Here is an 18,892-nt window from a genome sequence, read left to right as displayed (position 1 = left end):
CCCCCCCGCAGACCCCCCCAAATCCACCACAGGACACCCCCAGGATCCCCAAAATCTCCCCCAGCCTCCTCTGAGCCCCCACCAGCCCCCCCCAGACCCCCCCAAATCCCCCAGAATCCCCCAGACCCCTCTGAGACCCCTCTGAGCCCCTCAGAACCCCCCCAAATCCTCCCCAGAACCCCCCAGCCCCCTCTGAGCCCCCCCAGGACCTCCCCCAAATCCTCCCCAGACCCCCCCAGACCCCTCTGAGCCCCCCCAGCCCCCCCAGCTCTCACCGAGCCCCCCCGTTTGCCAGCAGCACTTGGGGATCCCCCTCAGAGTCGGGGTCGGTCTCCTCCGGGCTGGAGCTGGGGGGGTCACCCTGGGGGGGAAACTGGGATTCAGGGGGAGCTCCCAGTGCTCCCAGTGCTCCCAGTCCCTCCCAGTCCCTCCCAGTTCCCCCCCAGTCCCTTCCAGTGCCCCCCCTCAGTCCCTCCCAGTGCCTCCCAGTTCTTCCCAGTGCCACCCCCCAGTTCTTCCTAGTGCCCGTCGGTTCCTCCCAGTACCCCCCCAGTCCCTCCCCACCGCCCTTCCAGTCCCTCCCCAGTTTCTTCCAGTTTTCCCAATGTCCCCCAGTTCCTGCCAATCCCCCCACCAGTGCCCCCCAGTAACTCCCAGTCCCCTCCAGTCCTTCCCAGTTCCGCCCTCAGTCCTCCCCACTCCCTCCCCCGTTCCTCCCAGAACCCCCCCAGTTCTTCCCAGTGCCCCCCCAGTCCCTCCTAGTCCCTCCCAGTCCCCTCCAGTCCCTCTCCAGTGCCCCCCAGTGCCCTCCCCAGTCCCCTCCAGTCCCTCTCCAGTTTCTCCCAGTCCCTCCCCAGTTCCCCCCAATCCTCCCCAGTGCCCTCCCAGTACCCCCCCAGTCCCTCCCCAGTCCCTTCCCAGTACCCCCCCAGTGCCCCCCAGTCCCTCTCCAGTTTCTCCCAGTCCCCTTCCAGTTCCTCCCAGTCCCTCCCCAGTCCCCCCCAGTTCCTCTCAGTGTCCCCCAGTCCCTCCCATTCCCTCCCCAGTCCCCTCCAGTGCCCCGCCCAGTCCCTCCCAGTTTCCCCCCAGTCCCACCCCACTCCCTCCCCAGTCCCTCCCAGTGTCCCCCCAGTCCCTTCCCAGTCCCTCCCAGTTTCCTCCCAGTCCCTCCCCAGTCCCCCCAGTCCCTTCCCAGTGCCCTCCCAGTACCCCCCAGTTCCCTCCCAGTGTCCCCCCCAGTCCCTCCCAGTGCCCCCCAGTGCCCTCCTCAGTTCCCTCCAGTCCCTCCCCAGTTCCCCCCAATCCTCCCCCGTTCCCTCCCAGTACCCCCCTAGTCCCTCCCCAGTCCCTTCCCATTCCCCCCCAGTCCCTTCCCAGTACCCCCCCAGTCCCTCCCAGTCCCCCCCAGTCCTTCCCACTCCCTCCCCCGTTCCTCCCAGTGCCCCCCCAGTCCCTCCCAGTCCCTCACCAGTGTCCCCCCAGTTCCCTCCCAGTGTCCCCCCCAGTCCCTCCCAGTGTCCCCCACTCCCTCCCTATTCCCCCCCAGTCCCTCCCAGTGTCCCCCAGTCCCTCCCAGTGCCCCTCACCTCCTCCTCCTCCTCGGGGGGGTTCAGGGGGGGGTTGGGGGGTCGCTCCCTGCTCGGGGGGGCGGGGGTTGGGCGGGGCCTTGCGGGGCCCCCCCTTCTTGGGGGCCGGGACCCCCCAGGGGGGCCCAAAGGGGGTCCCCGACATCCCCGTGCTCTGCTGGAACAGCTCCTGCGGGGGGCGCCAGTCACGACCAGTTCGGACCAGTACGGACCAGTATGGACCAGTACGGACTGGTACAAACCAGTACAGACCAGTACAGGCCAGCATGGACCAGTACGGACCAGTATGGACCAGTATGGGCCAGTGTGAACCAGTATGGTCCAGTATGGACCAGTATGGACCGGTGTGGACTGGTATGGACCAGTATGGGCCAGTACAGACCAGGACGGACCAGTACGGACCAGCATGGACCAGTACGGACTGGTATAGGCCAGTACAGACCGGTACGGGCTGGTATGGACTGGTATGGGCCAGTATGGACCAGTATGGACCGGTATGGACCAGTATAGACTAGAACAGACCAGTATGAGCCAGTACGGACCACTATGGACTGGTACGGACCAGTATGGACCGGTACGGACCAGTATAGACTAGAACAGACCGGTATGGGCCGGTACGGACCAGTATGGCCACTATGGACCAGTACACACCAGTATGGACCAGTACAGAACAATACAGACTGGTATGAACTGGTATGGGCCAGTATGTACCAGTATGGACTGGTACGAACCAGTACAGACCAGTACGGGCCAGCATGGACCAGTACAGACCAGTATGAAGCAGTACAGGCCAGAATGGGCTAGTACAGACCGGTATGGGCCAGTACAGACCAGTACGGACTGGTATGGGCCAGTACAGACCAGTACAGAGTGGTATGGACCGGTATGGACTGGTACAAACCAGTGCAGACCAGTACAGGCCAGCATGGACCAGTACGACCCAGTATGAACCAGTACAGACCAGTGTGAGCCAGTACAGACCAGTATGGACCAGTATGGCCCAAAGCTCCACAGTGCCCCCCCCACCCAGTCACTCCCAGTATGGACCAGTATGGCCCAAAATCCCCCCAGTGCCTCCCCAGTCACTCCCAGTAAATCCCAGTATGGACCAGACTTCCTCAATGACCCCCCAGTGCCCCCCAGTCCCTCCCAGTTCCCCCCAGTCCATCTCAGTCTCCCCTCATTCCATCCCAGTCACTCCCAGTTCATCCCAGTCCATCCCAGCCCCCCCAACCAGTCCCTCCCAGTCTCTCCCAGTGCCCCTCATTCTGTCCCAGTCCCTCCCAGTCCCTCCCAGTTCTCCCCAGTCCATCCCAGTCACTCCCAGTCCATCTCAGTGCCCCCTCCAGTTCATCCCAGTCTCCTCCAGTGCCCCTCAGTCCATCCCAGTTCCTCCCAGTGCCCCCCAGTCACTCCAAGTGCCCTCCTCATTCCATCCCAATCACTCCCAGTCCCTCCAGTCCATCCCAGTTCCCCCCACCAGTCCCTCCCAGTCCTCCCCAGTCCATCCCAGTCCCTCCCAGTCCATCCCAGTGCCCCACCCATCCCTCCCAGTCTCCCCCAGCCCCTCCCAGTGCCCCCTCAGCCCCCCCGTTCCCTCCCAGTGCCCCCAGTCCATCCCTCCAGTCCCTCCCAGTCCTCTCCCAGTCCATCCCAGTTCCTCCCAGTGCCCCCCTCAGTCCATCCCAGTGCCCCACCCATCCCTCCCAGTCCTCCCCAGTCCATCCCAGTCTCTCCCAATCCCCCCTCATTCCATCCCAGTCCATCCCAGTGCCCCCTCAGTCCCCCCTGTTCCATCCCAGTTCCTCCCAGTCCATCCCAGTTCCTTCCAGTGTCCCCCTCATTCCATCCCAGTCCCTCCCAGTCCTCCCCAGTCTTTCCCAATTCCCCCCAGTCCCTCCCAGTGTCCCCCTCATTCCCTCCCAGTCCATCCCAGTTCCTCCCAGTGTCCCCCTCATTCCATCCCAGTCCATCCCTCCCAGTCCCTCCTGTTCTCTCCCAGTCCCTCCCAGTCCCTCCCAGTGCCCTCCCCAGTCTGTCCCAGTGCCTCCCAGTGCCCTCCCAGTCCATCCCAGTCACTCCCAGTCCTCCCCAGTCCATCCCAGTCTCTCCCAATCCCCCCTCATTCCATCCCAGTCACTCCCAGTGCCCCCAGTCCATCCCAGTCCCCCCTCAGTCCCCCCTGTTCCATCCCAGTCCCTCCCAGTCTCCCCCAGCCCCTCCCAGTGCTCTCCCCAGTCTCTCCCAGTGCCCCCCAGTCTGTCCCAGTGCCTCCCAGTGCCCCCCCCATTCCATCCCAGTCCCTCCCAGTGCCCTTCAGTGCCCCCCCCCAGTCCCTCCCAGTTCTCCCCAGTCTCTCCCAGTGCCCCCCAGTCCCTCCCAGTCCACCCTCATTCCATCCCAGTGCCCTCCCAGTGCCCCCCAGTCCCTCCCAGTCCGTCCCAGTGCTCCCAGTTCACCTCAGCCAGCCGGATCTCCCTGCCCAGTTCCTTCACCAGCTGTCCCGGCCGCACGGTCTCGGGGATCTCCTGCTCGTGCTCGGCCAGGACCTGGGGGGGAAAGGGTTAAATTAAACTGGGGGGGACCAAAAAAAACTCCCAGAAAAAAAATCCCAAAAAACGTCCCCAAAAAACCTGGGAATCCCAAACTGGGAACCCCAAAAAACCTCCCAAAAAAAAATCCCCAAAAAACTCCCAGAAAAACCTGGGAACCCCAAACTGGGAACCCCAAAAACCCCTCCCAAAAAACCTGGGAACCCCAAAACTCCTCCTAAAAAAACCTCCCAAAAATCCTCCCAAAAAAAAAAAAACTCCCAGAAAAACTCCCCAAAAAAATCTCCCCCCCAAACTGGGAACCCCCAAAAAATCCTCCCAAAAACCACCCCAGGACCCCCCCCCCGAAATCCCCTGAACCCCACCCAAAGCCCCCCCCCCCAAACCCCCTCAGCCCCCCAAATCCCCTCAGGACCTCCTCAAACCCCCCACACATCCCCCCCAGACCCCCAAATTCCCCCAGACTCCCCCAACCCCCCCCAAACCATCCCAGGATCCCCCAAATACCCCCTGAGCCCCCCAAACCCCCCTGAAGTCCCCCCTAAATCCCCTCAGGACCCCTCCAAACTCCCCCCAGGACCCCCCCAATCCCCCCCCAGGGACACCCCAGTACCCCCCAATCCCCCCGTCCCCCTCAAGACCCCCCAGTCCCCACCAAACCCCCTCAGGTCTCCCCCCAAACTCCACCAGGACCCCCCAATTCCCCCCCAAACCTCCCCAAATTCCTCCAGGACACCCCAAACCCCCTCCCCAAACTCCCCCAGTCCCCCTGCAGCCCCCCCCAGTCCCCCCCTAACCCCCCTCAGGATCCCCCAAACTCCCTCAATCCCCCCAAATCCCCTGAGCCCCCCAAATCCCCACCCCCCAAAACCTCCCAAAATCCTCCCAAACCCCCCCAAACTCCCCCCCAAAATCCCTTCAGCCCCCCCCAAACCCCTCCCAGGACCCCCCAATCCCCCTAGACTCCCCCAAAACCCCTCAGACCCCCCCCAGTCCCCCCCCAGGACCCCCCAAACTCCCCCCAGGACCCCCCCAGTCCCCCCCAGATCCCCCAATCCCCCCAAATCCCCTCAGACCCCCCCCCAAAACCCCTCAGACTCCCCCCAAACTCCCCCCAGGACCCCCCCAGTCCCCCCCAAATCCCCCAATCCCCCCCCCCCCCAAAATCCCCCCAGTCCCCTCAGGTCTCCCCCCAGTCCCCCCCAAATCCCCTCAGGATCCCCCCAAACTCCCCCCAGTACCCCCCAATCCCCCCCACCCCCCCCAGGACCCCCCAAACCTCCCCAACCCCCCCCCCAGGACCCCCTAAACCCCCCTAGACTCCCCCAAAACCCCTCAGACCCCCCCAGGACCCCCCAATCCCCCCCCAGTCCCCCCCAATCCCCCCCCAGGACCCCCTAAACCCCCCTCAGGACCCCCCAAACTCCCCCCAGGACCCCTCAATCGCCCCCAGTCCTCCCAAACTCCCCCCCCAAACCTCCCCCAAACTCCCTGCAGGACCCCCCAATCCCCCCTAAATCCTCCAACCCCACCCCAAACCCCCTCAGGACCCCCCCAAACCCCCTCAGGACCCCCCAAACCCCCTCAGGACCCCCCAGTGCCCCCCAAATCTCCCCAATCCCCCTCAGGCCTCCCCCAAACCCCCCCAAACTCCTCCAGGACACCCCAATCCCTCCCCAAATTCCTTCAGCCCCCCCCAAACCCCCTCAGGACCCCCCCAGGACCCCCCAAACCCCCCCAATCCCCCTCCCCTGACCTCTCTCCGTGTCCAGGCCCGGAAGGCCCCGGTCAGGGCGCGCGCCCCCAGCACCAGGTACGCCGCGGGGTGCCGCCGGTTCTCCCGCAGCCCTGCCCCAAAACGGCCAAACACAGGCAAAAAAACGGTAAATGGGGGTGGGGGATACCCCAAAAACAGCCCAAACACAGCCAAAAACACCCAAACACGGCCAAAAAAAAACAGTAAATGGGGGTGGGGGATACCCCAAAAACAGCCAACAACACCCCAAACACAGCCAAAAACACCCAAACACAGCCAAAAAAAACAGGTAAATGGGGGTAGGGACCAAGGGATACCCCAACAACAGCCAAAATCACCCCCAAACACAGCCCAAAACCAGCCCAAACACAGCCAAAAAAACAGTAAATGGGGGTGGGAATGTGGGGACACCTCAATAACACCCCAACAGCACCCCAAAACCAGCCAAAAAACCAGGTAAATGGGGGTGGGAGCATGGGGATACCCCAACAACAGCCAAAATCACCCCCAAAACCAGGCCAAAACCAGCCCAGAAACAGCCAAAAAAACAGGTAAATGGGGATGAGAACACGGGGACACCCCAACAACAGCCAAAACCAGCTCAAAACCAGCCCAGAAACAGCCCAAAACCAGCCAAAGTTGGGATGGGAACATGGGGATACCTCAACAACACCCCAACAACAGCCAACAACACCCCAAAACAGCCCAGAAACACCCAAATCGGGGTGGGAACAGGGAGATACCTCTCAAACAGCCAAAATCACCCCAAAAACAGCCCAGAAACAGTCAAATGGGGATGGGAACCAGGGGACACCTCAACAACAGCCAACAACAGCCCAAACCACCCCAAAACCAGCCAAAAAAACAGGTAAATGGGGATGGGAGCCAAGGGATACCCCAACAACAGCCAACAACAGCCAAAAACCAGCCCAAAAACACCCAAAAAAACAGGTAAATGGGGGTGGGAGCATGGGGACACCCCAAAAACAGCCCAAAACCGGTCCAAAAACACCCAAAAACACCCAAACACGGCCAAAAAAACAGGTAAATGGGGGTGGGAACATGGGGATACCCCAGTAACACCCAAACACGGCCAAAAAAACAGGCAAATGGGGGTGGAAACATGGGGATACCCCAACAACAGCCAACAACACCCCAAAAAACCCAGGTAAATTGGGGTGGGAACGTGGGGACACCTCAATAACACCCCAACAACACCCAAACACAGCCAAAAAAAACAGGCAAATTGGGATGGGAAGATGGGGACACCTCAACAACAGCCAAAATCACCCCAGAAACAGCCCAAAACCAGGCAAATGGGGGTGGGAACATGGGGATACCCCAACAACAGCCCAACAACAGCCCAACAACAGCCCAAACGGGGATGGGAACATGGGGACATCCCACAATTGGGGATGGGAAACTTAAGGATACCCCAAAATCAGAATCCAAACACCCCAAAATTGGGATGGGAAGCAGGGGACACCCCAAAATCCACATGGGAACCAGGGTACACCCCAAGAACACCCCAACAAAACCCCCAAATGGGGATGGGAAGCAGGAGGGGCACCCACCTCGGAAGGTGTCGAGCAGGTGCCTCCCCACGTACCAGCAGATGGTCTCAAAGTTGGGGAACTTGGCCAGGTCGGGGGTGTTGAGGCGGCGCTGCAGCTCGTACGCCCTGGGGGGGATTTTGGGGAGGGTCAGGGGGGATTTGGGGGGAATTTGGGGAGGTTTTTGGGGGTCCACGGGCACCCCACAGACACCTGCACCCCAGAATTGTTCTGTGGCCTCGCCTAAAGCAACCCAAAAATGTAAAAATTGTTCCCAAAAGATTCTGAAGTTTGCATGAAAGACACCCCAAAAATCCTTCCAAAATCTCATCCCCACCCAAACTCCCCAAAAATGACCCCAAAACCTTTTCAAAAACCACAAACTCTCCCCAAAAACCTTTTCAAAAACCCCAAACTCTCCCCAAAAACCTTTTCAAAAACCCCAAACTCTCCCCAAAAACCTTTTCAAAAACCCCAAACTCTCCCCAAAAACGCCCCCAAAACCTTTTCAAAAACCACAAACTCTCCCCAAAGCCCCTCCAAACCCCCCAAAACTTCCCCAAAACCCCAAGAGTCTCCCCAAACCCCAAAAATCCTTCCACAGCCCCAAAAGGGATCCCAAACTGTCCCCTAAGCCACCCCAAGCCCTCCTAAAGCCAGCCCCAAAACCCTAAAATGGCCCCAAAACTCCCCCAAAACCCTTTACAGACCCCAAAAGGGATCCCAAACTCCCCAAAGACCCCCCCCCCAAAACCCCCAAGCCCCCCAAAGCCCCCCCAAAACTCCACGATGGCCCCAAAACTCCCCCAAACCCCTTTCACAGACCCCAAAAAGGATCCCAAATGCTCCCCAAAGCCCCCCCAAACTGTCCCCAAAGACCCCCAAGCCCCCCCAAAACCCAACAAACCCCACCCAAACACCCCCAAAACCCCAAGGACCCTTCCAAAGACCCCAAAAGGGATCCCAAAGCCCCCAAAGCCCCCCAAAGCCCCCCAAGCCCCCAGCCCCCCACCTGAGCTGCATGCCGATGTTGAGGCTGTGCAGGAAATGCCCCCCAAAGGCCAGAGAGTCCACGGGGGTGAGCACGGCGTGGATCCAGCCTGGAACGGAAACTGGGTGAACTGGGAGAACTGGGGGAACTGGGAACACTGGGAGCTGGGAACTGGGGTCAGCACGGCGTGGATCCAGCCTGGAAAGGAAACTGGGTGAACTGGGAGAACTGGGGGAACTGGGAACACACTGGGAACTGGGAACTGGGGTGAGCACGGCGTGGATCCAGCCTGGAACGGAAACTGGGGGAACTGGGGAAACTGGGAACACTGGGGGAACTGGGGTGAGCACGGCGTGGATCCAGCCTGGAACACAAACTGGGTAAACTGGGGGAACTGGGAACACTGGGAACTGGGGTGAGCACGGCGTGGATCCAGCCTGGAACACAAACTGGGTAAACTGGGGGAACTGGGAACACTGGGAACTGGGAGCACTGGGGGAACTGGGGTGAGCACAGCGTGGATCCAGCCTGGAACACAAACTGGGTAAACTGGGGAAACTGGGAACTGGGAACACTGGGGGGACTGGGGGAACTGGGAGCACTGGGGGAACTGGGAGCACTGGGGGAACTGGGAGCACTGGGGTGAGCACGGCGCGGATCCAGCCTGGAACGGAAACTGGGTAAACTGGGAGCACTGGGAACTGGGAGCACTGGGGGAACTGGGGTGAGCACGGCGTGGATCCAGCCTGAAATGGAAACTGGGTAAACTGGGAGCACTGGGAACACTGGGAACTGGGAATGGAGGTGAGCACGGCGTGGATCCAGCCTGGAACACAAACTGGATAAACTGGGAGCACTGGGGGAACTGGGGGAACTGGGGTGAGCACGGCGTGGATCCAGCCTGGAACACAACCTGGGTAAACTGGGAGCACTGGGGGAACTGGGGTGAGCACAGCGTGGATCCAGCCTGGAACGGTAACTGGGTAAACTGGGAACACTGGGAACACTGGGGTCAGCACAGCATGGATCCAGCCTGGAACGGTAACTGGGTAAACTGGGAGCACTGGGAACACTGGGAACTGGGGTGAGCACGGCTTGGATCCAGCCTGGAACACAAACTGGGGAAACTGGGAGCACTGGGGGAACTGGGGTGAGCACAGCGTGGATCCAGCCTGGAACAGAAACTGGGGAAACTGGGGAAACTGGGAGCACTGGGAGAACTGGGAACTGGGGTGAGCACGGTGTGGATCCAGCCTGGAATGGAAACTGGATAAACTGGGAGCACTGGGAGCACTGGGGGAACTGGGGTGAGCACGGCGTGGATCCAGCCTGGAACACAAACTGGGAGCACTGGGAGAACACTGAGGGAACTGGGAACACTGGGGGAAATGGGAGCACTGGGAACTGGGGTGAGCACGGCGTGGATCCAGCCTGGAAAGGAAACTGGGTAAACTGGGAACACTGGGAACACTGGGGGAACTGGGAACTGGGAGTACTGGGGTGAGCACGGCGTGGATCCAGCCTGGAATGGAAACTGGGGGAACTGGGAGCACTGGGAACACTGGGAACTGGGAGCACTGGGAACACTGGGGGAACTGAGGTCAGCATGGTGTGGGATCCAGCCTGAGGAAGCGAAACAAACTGGGCAAACTGGGAGAACTGGGAGGGGGCACTGGGGGGCACATCTGAGGTCTGACCCTGGCACAGGTGACACAGGTGACACTGGGGGTGTGTTTGGGGTCTGGCACAGGTGACACAGGGGGTGTGTTTGAGCTCTGTCCCTTACACAGGTGACACAGGGGGTGTCAGGGCCTGGCCCAGGTGACACAGGTGACACTGGGGACGTGTTTGGGGGTGTCAGGGCCTGGCCCAGGTGACACAGGTGACACTGGGGACGTGTTTGGGGGTGTCAGGCCCTGATCCAGGTGTGCCCTCACCTGTGGGAATGAAGAGGGACTGGCACAGGTGACACTGGTGACACGGGGAATGTGTCTGGGGTCTGGCACAGGTGACACAGGGGGTGTCAGGGCCTGGCCCAGGTGACACTGGGGGTGTGTTTGGAGGTGTCAGGGCCTGGCCAGGTGACACAGGTGACACTGGGGGTGTGTTTGGGGGTGTCAGGCCCTGGCCCAGGTGTGCCCTCACCTGTGGGAATGAAGAGGGTCTGGCACAGGTGACACTGGGAGTGTCAGGCCCTGGCAGAGGTGACACTGGTGACACTGGGGGTGTGTCTGGGGTCTGGCACAGGTGACACTGGGGGTGTCTGACCCTGGCCCAGGTGTGCCCAGGTGTGCCCTCACCTGTGGGGATGAAGAGGGACTGGCACAGGTGACACTGGGGGGGTCTGACCCTGACCCAGGTGACACTGGTGACACTGGGGATGTGTTTGGGGGGCTCTGACCCTGACCCAGGTGACACTGGGGGAGTGTTTGATTGGTCTGACCTTGGCACAGGTGACACAGGTGACACTGGGGGTGTGCCCAGGTGGGCCCTCACCTGTGAGGATGAAGAGGGACTGGCACAGGTGATATTGGGAGTGTCAGGCCCTGGCACAGGTGACACTGGGGTGTGTTTGGGGGTGTCTGGCACAGGTGACACTGGGGTTATGTTTGAGCTCTGACCCAGGCACAGGTGACACAGGTGACACTGGGGGTGTCAGGCCCTGGCCCAGGTGTGCCCTCACCTGTGGGGATGAAGAGGGACTGGCCCAGGTGACACTGGGAGTGTCAGGGCCTGGCACAGGTGACACTGGGGGTGTGTTTGGGGTGTCAGGCCCTGGCACAGGTGACACAGGTGACACTGGGGGTGTCAGGCCCTGGCCCAGGTGTGCCCAGGTGTGCCCTCACCTGTGGGGAATGAACAGGGACTGGCACAGGTGACACTGCGGATATCTGACCCTGGCACAGGTAACACTGGGGGAGTGTTTGGTTGGTCTGACCTTGGCACAGGTGACACAGGTGACACTGGGGGCGTGCCCAGGCGTGCCCTCACCTGTGGGGATGAAAAGGGACTGGCACAGGTGACACTGGGGGTGTGTTTGAGCTCTGTCCCTTGCACAGGTGACACTGAGGGGGTCTGACCCTGGCCCAGGTGACACAGGTGACACTGGGGGCGTGCCCAGGCGTGCCCTCACCTGTGGGGATGAAAAGGGACTGGCACAGGTGACACTGCAGATATCTGACCCTGGCACAGGTGACACTGGTGACACTGGGGGTGTGTTTGGTTGGTCTGACCTTGGCACAGGTGACACTGGGGGTGTCAGGCCCTGGCCCAGGTGACACTGGGGGCATGCCCAGGTGTGCCCTCACCTGTGAGGATGAAGAGGGACTGGCACAGGTGACACTGGGAGTGTCAGGCCCTGGCACAGGTGACACAGGTGACACTGGGGGTGTGTTTGGGGTGTCAGGCCCTGGCACAGGTGACACTGGTGACACTGGGGGTGTGTTTGGGGTGTCAGGCCCTGGCACAGGTGACACAGGTGACACTGGGGGTGTGTTTAGGGGGGTCTGACCCTGGCACAGGTGACACAGGTGACACTGGGGGCGTGCCCAGGTGTGTCCTCACCTGTGGGGATGAAGAGGGACTGGCACAGGTGACACTGCGGATATCTGACCCTGGCACAGGTAACACTGGGGGAGTGTTTGGTTGGTCTGACCTTGGCACAGGTGACACAGGTGACACTGGGGGCGTGCCCAGGCGTGCCCTCACCTGTGGGGATGAAAAGGGACTGGCACAGGTGACACTGGGGGTGTGTTTGAGCTCTGTCCCTTGCACAGGTGACACTGAGGGGGTCTGACCCTGGCCCAGGTGACACAGGTGACACTGGGGGCGTGCCCAGGTGTGCCCTCACCTGTGGGGATGAAGAGGGACTGGCACAGGTGACACTGCAGATATCTGACCCTGGCACAGGTGACACTGGTGACACTGGGGATGTGTTTGGGGGGCTCTGCCCCTTGCACAGGTGACACTGAGGGGGTCTGACCCTGGCACAGGTGACACAGGTGACACTGGGGGTGTCTGACCCTGGCCCAGGTGTGCCCAGGTGTTCCCTCACCTGTGGGGATGAAGAGGGTCTGGCACAGGTGACACTGGGAGTGTCAGGCCCTGGCACAGGTGACACTGGGGTGTGTTTGGGGGTGTCTGGCACAGGTGACACTGGGGTTATGTTTGAGCTCTGACCCTGGCACAGGTGACATTGGTGACACTGGGGGTGTGTTTAGGGGGGTCTGACCCTGGCCCAGGTGACACAGGTGACACTGGGGGTGTGCCCAGGTGTGCCCTCACCTGTGGGGATGAAGAGGGTCTGGCACAGGTGACACTGGGCATGTGTTGGGGGTGTCAGGCCCTGGCTCAGGTGGCACAGGTGACACTGGGGGTGTGTTTAGGGGGGTCTGACCCTGGCCCAGGTGACACTGGGGGCGTGCCCAGGTGTGCCCTCACCTGTGGGGATGAAGAGGGTCTGGCACAGGTGACACTGGGCATGTGTTGGGGGTGTCAGGCCCTGGCCCAGGTGACACTGGTGACACTGGGGGTGTGTTTGGGGTCTGGTACAGGTGTGCCCAGGTGTGCCCAGGTGTGCCCTCACCTGTGGGGATGAAGAGGGTCTGGCCCTGGCGCAGGTGGCACCGGAAGCACCGATCCACCTGGTCCCCGAAGAAAAGCTCGGGCTGGTTCCGGGAGCTGCTCCAGGCCTCGAACAGAGCCAGGTTGGCGGCTGAGGGACGCGCCAGGTAAAAGATCTGCTCGCCCTGGGGGGACAGGAGGGACAGGTGGGACAGGTGAGGGACAGGTGAGAGATCTGCTCGCCCTGGGGGGACAGGTGAGAGATCTGCTCACCCTGGGGAGACAGGTGAGAGATCTGCTCACCCTGAGGGACAGGTGAGAGATCTGCTCACCCTGAGGGACAGGTGAGGGACAGGTGAGAGATCTGCTCACCCTGGGGGGACAGGTGAGAGATCTGCTCACCCTGAGGGACAGGTGAGGGACAGGTGAGGGATCTGCTCACCCTGGGGGGACAGGTGAGGGACAGGGGAGGGATCTGCTCGCCCTGGGGGGACAGGGGAGGGACAGGTGAGGGATCTGCTCGCCCTGGGGGGACAGGTGAGGGACAGGTGAGGGATCTGCTCGCCCTGGGGGGACAGGTGAGCGATCTGATCACCCTGGGGGGACAGGTGAGGGACAGGTGAGAGATCTGCTCACCCTGGGGGGACAGGTGAGGGACAGGTGAGAGATCTGATCACCCTGGGGGGACAGGAGGGACAGGTGAGGGACAGGTGAGGGATCTGATCACCCTGGGGGGACAGGAGGGACAGGTGAGGGACAGGTGAGAGATCTGATCACCCTGGAGGAACAGGTGAGGGACAGGTGAGAGATCTGCTCACCCTGGGGGGACAGGTGAGGGACAGGTGAGGGACAGGGGAGGGATCTGCTCGCCCAGGGGACACAGGTGGGACAGGGGAGGGACAGGTGAGAGATTTGCTCGCTCTGGGGACACAGGTGAGACAGGTGAGGGGAGACAGGGCAGGTAATGGGTAGGAGACAGGACAGGTGAGGGGCAGGTTTGGGGTGGGATGTGGGACAGGTGACAGGGATATGGGACAGGTGACAGCTGAGATAACACACAGGTGATTTGGGACAGATAAGGGAACCTCCCCAGTACCCTGAGCACGAGGTGCCCCCGCAGTCGATGTGGGGGTCACTGTAACCCAACACCCCCAGCCCCAATTCCCCCAGAATCCCCTATAAAACCCCCTAAATCCCCAATAACTCCCCCCAGACCCCCCAAAGCCCCTCTAACTCCCTCTACACCCCTCCCAAAGCCCCCCTTACACCCCAAGCACGAGGTGCCAGGCTGAGGTGTCCCCATGGCCAACATGGAAGTCACTATAGCCCAACACCCCCAGCCCCAATTCCCCTGAAATCCCCTATAAAACCCCCTAAATTCCCTCTAACTCCCCCCAAATCCCCCCATGACCCCTCCCCATACCCTGAGCACGTGGTGCCAGGCCAAGGTGCCCCCGCAGTCGATGTGGAAGTCGCTGTAGCTGTCCCTGGCCCCCAGCCCCAATTCCCCCCAAATCCCCTATAAAACCCCCTGTAACCCCCCCAAACCCCCCCAGGACCCCCCCATACCCTGAGCACGTGGTGCCAGGCCGAGGTGCCCCCACAGTCGATGTGGAAGTCGCTGTAGCTGTCCCTGGCCCCCAGCAGACAGAATTTCTGCACGCTCGGCCGCTCCCGCGCCGACTCCCCCGGCCACAGGTTCTCCACCCACGAGAGCTTGCGCACGATGCGCGGGGTCTGCACCAGGTTCGACAGCCTGGGGGGCACAAAATTGGGGGGGAGGGGTCAGGGGGGACCCCAAAATCAGGGAGGGGGGTCAGGGGCTGCAGACTTCCCCACACCAGGGCAGGGGGGACCCCAAAAACGGGGGATCAGGGCAGGGGGTGACCCCAAAATCGAGGAGTCAGGGGCAGTGGGGGCCCTAAAATCGGGGGGTGAGGGGGGATGCTAAAATCGGGGGAGGGGGTCAGGGAGACCCCAAAATCAGGGGGGCAGGGCAGGGGGAGCCAAAAACGAGGGGTTAAAGGGGACCCTAAAATCGGCGGGGTTAGGGCAGGGGGAACCCCAAAATCAGGGGGGAGTCAGGGGCTGCAGACCCCCCCCCCCCCCACCAGGGCAGGGGCAACCCCAAAAACAGGAGGTCAGGGCAGGGGTGACCCCAAAATCAGGGGGGAGTCAGGGGTTGCAGACTTCCCCACACCAGGGCAGGGGGGACCCCAAAAACAGTGGGTTAGGGGAGGGGGTGACCCCAAAATCAGGGAGTCAGGGGTAGTGGGGGCCCTAAAATCGGGGGGTGAGGGGGGATGCTAAAATCGGGGGAGGGGGTCAGGGAGACCCCAAAATCAGGGGGGCAGGGCAGGGGGGGCCAAAAACGAGGGGTTAAGGGGGATCCCAAAAACAGGGGGTCAGGGCAGGGGGAACCCCAAAATCAGGGGGGAGTCAGGGGCTGCAGACCCCCCCCACCAGGGCAAGGGCAACCCCAAAACCGGGGGGTCAGGGTCATGGGGCCCAAAATTGGGGGGTCAGGGGGGACCCAAAATCGGGGGGGAGGATCAGGGGCTGCAGGGGATTTTGAGGGGGGAGGATCTGGGATTTTAGGGGGTCCTGAAGGGACTGGGAGCACTGGGAGGGATTGGAAAGGAACTGGGAGCACTGGGAAGGCACTGGGAAGGAACTGGGATGGGAAACTGGGATGGCACAGGAAGTTACTGTGAGCTGTTACTGGGAAGGCATGGGGAAGGCACTGGGAGGGCACTGGGAAGGCACTGGAAGTTACTGGGAGCACTGGGAGGGCACTGGGAGTACTGGTAGGCACTGGGAAAGCACTGGGAGTCACTGGGAGTTGTTACTGGGAAGGCACTGGGAGCTGTTACTGGGAGCTACTGGGAAGGCACAGGAAGTTACTGGAAAGGCACTGGGAGCTGTTACTGGGAGGGCACTGGGAGCTGTTACTGGGAAGGCGCTGGGAGCTGTTACTGGGAGCACTGGGAGCTGTTACTGGGAAGGCGCTGGGAGCTGTTACTGGGAAGGCACTGGGAGGGCACTGGGAGCTGTTACTGGGAAGGCACTGGGAGTCACTGGGAGCACTGAGAGTTATTGGGAAGGGACTGGAAAGGCACTGGGAGCTGTTACTGGGAAGGTACTGAGAGCTGTTACTGGGAGTTGTTACTGGGAGCTACTGGGAAGGCATAGGAAGTTACTGGGAAGGCACTGGGAGAGCACAGGAAATTACTGGGAAGGCACTGGTAGTTACTGGGAGTCCCTGGGAAGGCACTGAGAGTTACTGGGAAGTCACTGGGATTTACTGGGAGCACTGGGAGTTACTGGGAGGCACTGGGAGTTGTTACTGGGAGTCACTGGGAGTTGTTACTGGGAGGGCACTGGGAAGGCACTGAGAGCTGTTACTGGGAGGGCACTGGGAGCACTGGGAGTTATTGGGAAGGCACTGGGAGTCACTGGGAAGGCACTGGAAGTTGTTACTGGGAAGGCACTGGGAGCACTGGGAGTCACTGGGAGCACTGAGAGTTATTGGGAAGGGACTGGAGAGGCACTGGGAGTTGTTACTGGGATTCACTGGGAGCTGTTACTGGGAAGGCACTGGGAGCTGTTACTGGGAAGGCACTGGGAGCTGTTACTGGGAAGGCACTGGGAGTCACTGGGAGCTGTTACTGGGAGCACTGGGAGTCACTGGGAGTTGTTACTGGGAGCACTGGGAGCTGTTACTGGGAAGGCACTGGGAGTTATTACTGGGAAGGTACTGGGAGCTGTTACTGGGAAGGCACTGGGAGTTATTACTGGGAAGGTACTGGGAGCTGTTACTGGGAAGGCACTGGGAGCACTGGAGTCACTGGGAAGGCACTGGAAGTTGTTACTGGGAAGGCACTGGGAGTTGTTACTGGGAGCACTGGGGGCATTACTGGGAGTCACTGGGAGCTGTTACTGGGAGGGCACTGGGAAGGCACTGAGAGCTGTTACTGGGAGCACTGGGAGCTGTTACTGGGAGTCACTGGGAGCACTGGGAGCTGTTACTGAGAGGGCACTGGAAGCACTGGGAGGGCACTGGGAGTCACTGGGAGCACTGAGAGTTACTGGGAAGGGACTGGGAAGGCACTGGGAGTTGTTACTGGGAAGGCACTGGGAGCTGTTACTGGGAGCACTGGGAGCTGTTACTGGGAGCACTGGGAGCTGTTACTGGGAGCACTGGGAGTTATTGGGAGTTGTTACTGGGAGTCACCGGGAGCTGTTACTGGGAAGGCACTGGGAGCTGTTACTGGGAAGGCACTGGGAGTCACTGGGAGCACTGGGAGCTGTTACTGGGAGCACTGGGAGCTGTTACTGGGAGCACTGGGAGCTGTTGCTGGGAAGGCACTGGGAAGGCAGTGAGAGCTGTTACTGGGAGCACTGGGAGCTGTTGCTGGGAGTCACTGGGAGTTGTTACTGGGAAGGCACTGGGAGCTGTTACTGGGAGCACTGGGAGCTGTTACTGGGAGCACTGGGAGCTGTTACTGGGAGCACTGGGAGTCACTGGGAGCTGTTACTGGGAGCACTGGGAGCTGTTACTGGGAGCACTGGGAGTCACTGGGAGTTGTTACTGGGAGCACTGGGAGCTGTTACTGGGAAGGCACTGGGAGTTATTACTGGGAAGGTACTGGGAGCTGTTACTGGGAAGGCACTGGGAGCACTGGGAGTTATTGGGAAGGCACTGGGAAGGCACTGGGAGTCACTGGGAAGGCACTGGAAGTTGTTACTGGGAAGGCACTGGGAGCACTGGGAAGGCACTGGAAGTTGTTACTGGGAAGGCACTGGGAGTTGTTACTGGGAGCACTGGGGGCATTACTGGGAGTCACTGGGAGCTGTTACTGGGAGGGCACTGGGAAGGCACTGAGAGCTGTTACTGGGAGCACTGGGAGCTGTTACTGGGAGTTGTTACTGAGAGCACTGGGAGTTGTTACTGGGAAGGCACTGGGAGCACTGGGAGCTGTTACTGGGAGTCACTGGGAATTGTTACCGGGAGTCACTGGGAGCTGTTACTGGGATAGTACTGGGAGCACTGGCAGTTATTGGGAAGGCACTGGAAGTTGTTACTGGGAAGGCACTGGGAGCACTGGGAGCACTGAGAGTTATTGGGAAGGGACCGGGAAGGCACTGGGAGTTGTTACTGGGAGCACTGGGAGCTGTTACTGGGAGTCACTGGGACCTGTTACTGGGAGCACTGGGAGCTGTTACTGGGAGCACTGGGAGCTGTTACTGGGAAGGCACTGGGAAGGCACTGGGAACTGTTACTGGGAGCACTGGGAGCTGTTACAGGGAGCACTGGGAGCACTGGGAGCACTGGGAGCTGTTACTGGGAGCACTGGGAGCACTGGGAGCTGTTACTGGGAGCACTGGGAGCTGTTACTGGGAGCACTGGGAGCTGTTACTGGGAGCACTGGGAGCTGTTACTGGGAGCACTGGGAGCAGCACCCACCGCGTGTCCGAGAACTCGAGGCCGGTGACGCTGAGCACGCGCTCGCGCCGGGGCCCCCCCAGGTACGACACGAAATCCCCGAGGCGCATCCGCAGCTCGGCCTGGCGGCCCACGTCCAGCACAGAGACAACCTTGTCAGCTCCTGTGTGCCAAAAAACACCAAAAAACTGACTGAGAACCCCAAAACAGCCTGTGTGCCCCACATCCAGCACAGAGACAACTTTATCTGCTCCTGAACACCAAAAACAGACAAAATACAGCCTGAGAACCCCAAAAACAGCCTGAGAACCCCAAAACAGCCTGTGTGCCCCACGTCCAGCACAGAGACAACCTTGTCAGCTCCTGTGTGCCAAAAAACAGACAAAAAACTGACTGAGAACAGCCTGAGAACCCCAAAAACTGACTGAGAACCCCAAAACAGCCT

At 60.9% G+C, this 18,892-nt stretch overlaps 1 protein-coding gene across 1 annotated transcript in view; it reads right to left on the bottom strand.

The window, feature by feature from the left end:
* PHF8 (PHD finger protein 8) overlaps positions 1 to 18,892 on the bottom strand; it is a 38,320-nt gene that overhangs the window by 9,801 nt on the left and 9,627 nt on the right. The window contains exons 5-12 of the mRNA XM_033083464.2: positions 18,469 to 18,610; positions 14,571 to 14,757; positions 13,024 to 13,186; positions 8,460 to 8,547; positions 7,469 to 7,575; positions 5,895 to 5,986; positions 4,046 to 4,135; positions 1,671 to 1,755 (exon numbers count right to left, since the gene is read on the bottom strand). Of these exons, the coding sequence (XP_032939355.1) occupies positions 1,671 to 1,755; positions 4,046 to 4,135; positions 5,895 to 5,986; positions 7,469 to 7,575; positions 8,460 to 8,547; positions 13,024 to 13,186; positions 14,571 to 14,757; positions 18,469 to 18,610 (954 nt within the window). The remainder of the gene's footprint in view (positions 1 to 1,670; positions 1,756 to 4,045; positions 4,136 to 5,894; positions 5,987 to 7,468; positions 7,576 to 8,459; positions 8,548 to 13,023; positions 13,187 to 14,570; positions 14,758 to 18,468; positions 18,611 to 18,892) is intronic.

This window comes from Catharus ustulatus, chromosome 32 (assembly GCF_009819885.2).
Source record: "Catharus ustulatus isolate bCatUst1 chromosome 32, bCatUst1.pri.v2, whole genome shotgun sequence".
NCBI classification, from domain to species: domain Eukaryota; kingdom Metazoa; phylum Chordata; class Aves; order Passeriformes; family Turdidae; genus Catharus; species Catharus ustulatus.
This window is presented reverse-complemented; position numbering and strand designations above follow the sequence as displayed.